The sequence below is a fragment of the Nelumbo nucifera genome, chromosome 2 (genome assembly GCF_055504915.1).
Source record: "Nelumbo nucifera cultivar China Antique chromosome 2, China Antique-T2T, whole genome shotgun sequence".
NCBI classification, from domain to species: Eukaryota; Viridiplantae; Streptophyta; class Magnoliopsida; order Proteales; family Nelumbonaceae; genus Nelumbo; species Nelumbo nucifera.
In genome coordinates this window covers 62532461-62540218 of record NC_142650.1, presented here as the reverse complement: position 1 = coordinate 62540218, position 7758 = coordinate 62532461, and the positions used below count along the sequence as shown (strand labels likewise).

The window sequence follows — 7758 nt, the reverse complement described above, 5'->3', positions numbered from 1 at the left end:
AAAAACTAGCTTGCTCTGTTCAAAGAAACATATATAGAAAAACTTAATTGATTGATTTCATTGCACAAGGTTTCGATAAGAACTATATCAAAAAATTTCCTTAACCTCATTAATGTAGTGATTTCATAAGAACCAAGTCATGAGGATAAGATTTATCTACCACAAAAATAAAATAAAATTCATCAGGCTAAGATGAACCAACGCTGACCTAGCTAATTAGCTTGACGGTGGATATAGCGTTCTGTGTGAGATTGCTGTAAGCGTTTCCAAAACTATGCCGGAAAGACTTCCTTAACGCCATGGAATTCTTTTGTGTATATTTTTATTTCTTCTAATAAAAGTTTCAAACCCTTCTCTCTTTATATATAGGCTTCGCTTTTACGCATTATATACTTATACTTCACACGCCCTTCTTCTTCTTCTTCCTCTCCTGCATCCAACAGAGCTTTAGACATGGAGAAAGCATGGTCGTATGTGTTTTCTTCGCTACTCATCTTCTTCTTCCTTCAATTCATTCAATTGCAGGCATCGTCGTCCATGTATACTCGCCCTCCTCCTCGAAGTATTATCTTCACTCCACACAATCGCTCTGATTCCGAACCTCAACAGGTCTCTCTCTCTCTCTCTCTGTGACTGTCTCTCAAACGTGTGGATTATTTAGCAGATCCAGTAATCCATTTCTGTTCCTGAAGATTAATTTCCAGCTGTTATTTTAGTACTATAAATTTCTGCATACCCATTAACGTTTAATTTTAATAATTCCAGGTACATATTTCATTGGTTGGAAGAGATCATATGAGAATTTCATGGATTACCCAGAAGCATGCACCGTCGATTGTAGAATATGGTAAAACTCCGGGGAAATATGATGCATCCGTCACCGGTGATCACACTTCCTACCATTACTTCTTTTACCTCTCCGGCAAGATCCACCAGGCTACCATCGGACCTTTGGATCCCGACACAAACTACTACTACCGGTGTAGTGGGACCGGCGAAGAATTCACTTTGAAAACTCCTCCCACAACGTTCCCCATTGAATTTGTAGTTGCAGGTTTGTCTCTTACGTGAAATATTTTAGCGCATGCACATATAATAAACCTTTGATCTAGCTTCTATATATGACACCCAATTGCTCATACTAAAAAAGCAAAATCTGATTATCAACAGGCGACCTGGGACAGACCGAGTGGACGGAATCGACACTAGCGCACATCGGCAGCAGGAACTACGACGTGCTGCTGCTCCCGGGGGATCTATCTTACGCAGACACCCAACAGCCGCTCTGGGACACCTTCGGACGCTTCGTGGAGCCCTATGCCAGCAGCCGGCCGTGGATGGTGACAGAGGGAAACCATGAGATTGAAGTCGTCCCGATCATCCATTCCCAGGCCTTCACCGCCTACAACACAAGGTGGAGGATGCCGTTCGAGGAGAGCGGCTCCAAGTCCAATCTCTACTACTCGTTCGACGTTGCCGGCGTCCATGTTGTCATGCTGGGGTCTTACACCGACTTCGACGCTGGCTCGGAGCAGTACAAGTGGCTGCAGTCCGACTTGGCCAAGGTCGACAGGAGTGTCACGCCATGGATCGTGGTCTGCCTTCACGCGCCATGGTATAACACCAACATAGCCCATCAGGGTGAAGGAGAGAACATGAGGAAAGCCATGGAGGAGTTGCTGTACCAGGCCCGAGTTGACACTGTTTTGGCTGGACACGTTCATGCCTACGAACGCTTTGTAAGTCATTTTATTCCTTTTGGATCCGAGTATTCGACTGGTTTATTCCTTCGATTATATATATATATATATAGAAATATTTTCTGGTTCATGCAGACTAGGGTTTACAATAACAAGGCCGAGCAATGCGGTCCAGTGCACGTAACGATTGGTGATGGCGGAAACAGAGAAGGGCTTGCTTTAACGTGAGTACTTCAACCTTCTGAAGTTATACTTATATATATATATATTATATTAAATGAAATCAACGTCTGACAATCATTTAGTTATTAGTTGTTAATTTGATTGAATATCTGTTATCTCATGCGATTGAAGGTTTAAGAAACCCAACTCTCCTTTATCTCTGTTCCGAGAGGCGAGCTTCGGACATGGCCGGCTAACGGTGTATAACCGAACGCATGCTCACTGGTCATGGCACCGGAATGACGATACTGACTCAACCGTCGGTGACGAGGTGTGGTTGGAAAGCCTTGCTGGGTCTTCTAGATGTGGGGTTTCTGTACATTCTAGATCTGATGATGATGAACTATAAATAAACAAAAGAATGTTGAATTTCTTTTTGGGAGGGATATCAGATATGGGTTTAATCAATTTATATTCCTGACTTGGGTTAGTTTGCATATATCTAACATGTAATTCATTGATATTCTGATTCTGTAGTTAAAAAAAAAATTGCTTCATCTCCATCTTCCTTACCTTCTGATTCTCATTTATTTATTTTTCTAATTCGTTTATTTATTGAGAGTCCTCGCTTAAGTGGTTGATGTAGTATTGCAGCTCCGGCCAACTGTTTCTCTTTTTTTTTTTCTTTTTGTTTCACTTTTCCCTTAATTATTAATTAATTTTTTTATGCATAATATAATCTGGAACTTATAAGAGACGAAAGATGGTAGAGGATTGATGTATGATTTGAGATGGTATGGTCCATAGTCCACTCCATACGCCGTTAATCCAGACGGTCGAACTGGTGATTGAAAAAAAAAAAAAAACAGTTCGATAGGTCTCTGGATCGAAGTTTAAAACATTGAAGAAAATACGAAGAGCCAAAAACTAAAACATGACAGATGGTAAAGCACATTTGGACTGGTGAAAATGAATCCTCCTAGTTGATATTTTTTCCTTTCTCTATTCAAAAGCTCAATGAATGAATGAAGGCTGAATCATGTTGTAAAATATCCCTACAGTAATTTTCTTTCCAAGGAGAGGATCTACTGGCATGCACAATGCGAAGAACATACTTTTTCACGAGTTCAAACCTATGTCTCCTCACTCAGATCCATTGAACAAATGCACAAGGCACAATACGAAGAACATATTTCGTTTTGTTGCTACGAAGTTCGATGTCTGCAAAGCAAAAAAATAAGGGTAAAATTCTTAAACTACCCTTATGGTTTATGGTTTAGATATTTGACAAAGTGTAACTTTACTGACTAAGCTTATCCCTACTATTATTTCTGACAATTGATTAATATTTTACTGTTTGTTAACGGAAAGATAAAAAAAAAAAACTATTTTACCTTATATTCTTCTTCAAATTTTCAAAATAAAACATAAAAAGGGGACAATCTGCAGTTTGCTACCCATCTTCAACAGCCCCAACAATTCAGATGTGACAATTTGAATCCACCACCTTCCATATATACAAAAATCTTCAGTTACCAACTGAACGAACCTAAAAGCGGTTTTGAAAGCAAGATATTTAATAAAAAAAAAAAAAACAGAAAATGCAAAGACAGGATAGTGGAGATTGTCTCCGAACAGTTCCGGCGGCGAAACACATAGCTCATCTCTGCATCCTATAGCGCATATTCCTTTCCCTGCTGATGATTGTGAATCAGGGACCGAGATGGGTCTTAAAGTTTCATTGAAGGAGGCATCGCCTTGATTGTTGCCGGCTGTTCCACCCACCCACTTGACCTCATCAAGGTCCGGATGCATCTGCAAGGTAAAGCCCACGTCCCAAGTCCAGCCATTCAAACTCTGCGCCCCATGTTCGCTTTCAACATCCCCTCCGTGGCTGCTGCTGATACTACCCAAACTGCCATCCACACGCTGCCACCACCACCACCTCCAACACTACGCGTCGGTCCCACTTCTGTTGAGATTAAATCTACTATCACTAGATTAACTGAACCTACCATCCAGAAAAACCCGGGAACGGGCAAGGTCCATGGAAAGGAACTTATCCTCCACACATCTGTTGCTGCTATTTCTTTTCCATTCTAGAGAGAGAGAACGAGCGAGAGAGATAGGAGAAGAGAGAACAGGCGAGAGAGTGTGTGTGATTGCTACTATGTCATCTCAGCACAACTAACTTGAGGTTAAGGGGAAAGAGACACTGTTTAAACTCTTTTTTCTAGACACCTTTCTCTGTCGAAAGTCGCCCTAAATCAGTTCTTTTGCGATTGTTTCCGACGGTTTAATCACTTAATTGCTGGAATTGTTTGCTAGGTCGCAGGCAATTAAGAGCTAGTGCCGGAGATGCCAGTGCCAATGCTGGTGCATCAAGTCTCTGCCAGAGGGGACAATGAGATATGAAGTTATAATAAGGGTAAGTTGGATATTTTTGGAAGTTATAACAATCACATGATATACATTTAAATGGTTTATGACCGAACGTTAAGATAAGAGAAGTATTAGTCAATTGTCAGAAATAGTAGGAAAAACTTTAGCTGTTGGGGGCGAATAGCATAGGCTGTTGAGACAGTTTTTGGAAATTCCACGTTACCATGAGAATGGGTAAGGTAGTAATTACATCTCAATTTATTTTGACAAAATACCAAAGCATAGGCGTGAATAGGTGAACTGCACAAAATGTGCCTAGCCCAGAAACTGTCCCAACAACCAATGCTGTTGGGCCCCAACAGCATAAGTTAACCTGAAACAGTAGGGGTAGCGTTAGTCAATTTTTAAACAGTAAGGGTACACTTAGCCAATTAGCTAAACCATAAGGGTAGTTTAAGAAATTTATCCAAAAAATACATTGAACAAATGCCTTCATATTCACATAATTGATCTAACCTTTTTTTTTGGTTAAATATAAATATCAGGACTTACCTTCATGTTTTATTTTTTTTTGGTTAAATATACTTTGGAGTTGTTGGTTTTTCAAAAGAACCTGTTTTTTAAGTAAGTACACTTATCCATGTTCTTTTTTATTTAGTTTACCCAAAATAAACGTATTTTATGGGGGTATTTTTAATCATTTTATTTTTTTTCATTTATCCTCCACTTGGGAGAATCAATTTAACCAAGTCTGAAAAGAGTATCACTTACCTAAATAAGTGATATATAGGAAAATTAATTTTACTGTAGATTCCACATGTTTATGAAATAAAAACATGGATAAGTTATTGGTCAATGGGAACCACAATCTTATTGATTAACTTTTACCTATGAAAATCTTAAAAAATGGTGCCTTAAAACCATGGTTTTAAAAAATGACCCGAAAATGGAATCATTCTAGCCACCAGTTTCCAGGTCGATAGTTCGACCGTCCGGTTCGAATGGACAACCCGTTCTAACAATAAAAGAAAATTTAAAAAATTAAAAACAAAAAACTGCCAAATGCTATTGAACGGGTCAATGGGTCGACAGTTTGACCACTTAGATCAATGGGTCATTGACCGATTCAACAATTTTTGGCCAGGGACTAGGTTTGGTGTAAAATTGAACTGGTTGCCTGGATGGTTCCCTGTCCGAACAGTCCAACCATCCGGGCCAATGGCAGTTCGGAAACCATGCTTAAAACAACCATTTTAGCAGAAAAAGATTTGACCATCTACATTCCATGGCCTGTGTTGACAAGGATTCTTCCCGTGAGACATGTTAGTGCTACTTTGATCCTGCCAGTAGGGGTGGCAATTTTTAACCCAACCTGTTGAACCCACCCATTTACTTGGTGGGTTGTGTGATCAACCCATCACCCAACCCACCCATTTAAATGGGTTGGGTTGTGGATAACCATTGGGTTAACCATTATAGACAAAAGTATTAATTCCTTAGCCTTTTTTTTTAATTTTCTTCATTTGAATTAAATAATTTATAATTAATGCATTAATTTTCTACTAATAATTGACTAAATTTAGTTTTGTCTTGAATCAATACACTTCACCCAACATAAATTCAAATCAATTTGACTCGAGTCTGGACCAGTTCAACATGGTTTGACCCAATCCAACTTATACTGATCCGGGTCAACCCGAATCCGAAATAGACCCCGGGCGGGATGGTTCGGTGCTGCTTGCTCTGTTCGATTTGGGTCGTCCGGTCCAACCAATATTTACACACTCCGACCTGACCCAATACGAGTCGACCCGAGTCGACCTGAATCCAAAACGGTTTTAGGCGGGATGATTCGGCCTCTACGTGCTTTGCCCAATCTAGACCATCCATTCAACCAATATCCATACGGCCTGACCCGAATCTAGACTAAATCTCAGATTTGAATTCGGATTTTCGAATATCTTTTACAGGCCTATTTGTCTTGGGGGCCATAACCTTACCCCACTACTTTTACAAATAGCCCCTTTTGGCCTCAAATCCCAGTTTTTGCCTTTGGAAGCCGAGGTCATAAAGTGGTAGGGGTGGAGCCAGGATTTGTTCTTGGAGGGGCAAAAGCTAATAAAGATGGATTAGGGGAGCTAAAAGTTAATAAACATGGATGGGTCAAAATATATAAATGGGATTGTGGGTATTCGTAAGGCATGGGGGCAATGGCTCTCCTCTACCACTCCCTAACTCTAGCCCTATAAAGTGGGACCTAATGAGGGGCGATTTGGCCCTCTATTGACATTGCACCACGTGGTGACCCTGAACCGTTGTTCAACACCTTGGCCCAAGACTATGTTAGCAATCTTAGGACCAGGTCGGCCATCTCAGGATTAGGTCGCCGATTGTAGGACTAGGTTAGCCATCATAAGACCAAGTCGGCCATCTCAAGACTAGGTCGTCCATTGCAGGACCAGATCAGCCATTGCAAGACCAGGTCAACCATTTTAGGACCGTGTCACCCATTGCAGGACCAGGTCGGCCATCACAGGACTTGGTTGGCCATCACAAGACCAAATCGCTCATCGCAGGACTAGGTCGCCTATCACAGGACCAGGTCACCTATCGCAGGGCTAGGTCGGCCATCATAGGTCCAGGTCGACTATCTTAGGACCAGGTTGGCCATCGCAGGAGCAAGTCGCTTATCGCATGACCAGGTCAGCCATCACAAGACCGGGTCGCCTATTGCAAGACCAGCTTGCCCATCACAAGACCAAGTCACCTATCGTTGGACTGGGTCGACTATGCCAGGACTAAGTTGGCCATCACTGGACTAGGTCGCCCATAACAGGACTAGGTTGGCCATTGCAGGATTGTGTTAGGGACTTCAACATGAGGGGCAACCTATCTCCTCCGACCTAGTTGAAGCGTAGTTGGTGACCTCCATGATGTGGTGACCGACCCTCATCATGAGTGGCCTATTGTCTCTGAATCCTTCGGGATCATGTCGCCCTATTGACGGAGCTGACTCTCGCCCCACCTTCTTTGGAGGCAACCGAATGAGCTCTATTGCTTTACGCGGAAACCACCTTCGAGCAAGGTGGGCCAGTAAGCCACGTACCCCCAGAGATCTCAGGCGTGTAGCATGAAGCCCACGACAACTTGTGCCTATATAAAGGTGTCCCAAGTGATTTAGTTCTCACAACTCTCAAGCTCTCTAGCATTATAGATCTCCAAAACACTCTTCGCTGAATTAAGCATCGGAGTGCCCAGCTGTGTAATTTTTTCTTGGGAAACACTTATCCGGGTAAGTGCATTTACCCCTGTTCTTTTATTTCTCATGTAAATAAGGCAATGACGATTTTAGTCATAAAAATCCATTATTAAAAAGGGTATTTTTGTCCCATTCAAGTGTTGACAACTTTCCCTCTAGGTGATAAAGTTATTTACCCACCTAGGAGATGGGTATCACTTTTCTCGATAAGTGATACACAGAGAAATAAACTTTCTGTGGTCTCCACATAAATAT

At 41.6% G+C, this 7758-nt stretch overlaps 1 protein-coding gene across 1 annotated transcript; it reads left to right on the top strand.

Annotated features, from left to right (window-relative positions):
* The first annotated feature begins 253 nt into the window (after positions 1 to 253).
* LOC104607709 (purple acid phosphatase 22-like) lies at positions 254 to 2419 on the top strand. Its single transcript, XM_010273403.3, has 5 exons — positions 254 to 609; positions 766 to 1054; positions 1171 to 1739; positions 1836 to 1924; positions 2055 to 2419. The coding sequence occupies exons 1-5, from the start codon at positions 454 to 456 to the stop codon at positions 2269 to 2271; spliced, it is 1320 nt and encodes a 439-aa protein (XP_010271705.1). The 5' UTR covers positions 254 to 453; the 3' UTR covers positions 2272 to 2419.
* The last annotated feature ends 5339 nt before the right edge of the window (positions 2420 to 7758 follow it).

Coding starts and splice junctions, on each gene's coding strand:
- LOC104607709 (XM_010273403.3), top strand. CDS start 454: ATGGAGAAAGCATGGTCGTATGTGTTTTCTTCGCTACTCATCTTCTTC. Junction 610..765: donor CTGATTCCGAACCTCAACAG/GTCTCTCTCTCT, acceptor TAATAATTCCAG/GTACATATTTCATTGGTTGG. Junction 1,925..2,054: donor AGAGAAGGGCTTGCTTTAAC/GTGAGTACTTCA, acceptor ATGCGATTGAAG/GTTTAAGAAACCCAACTCTC.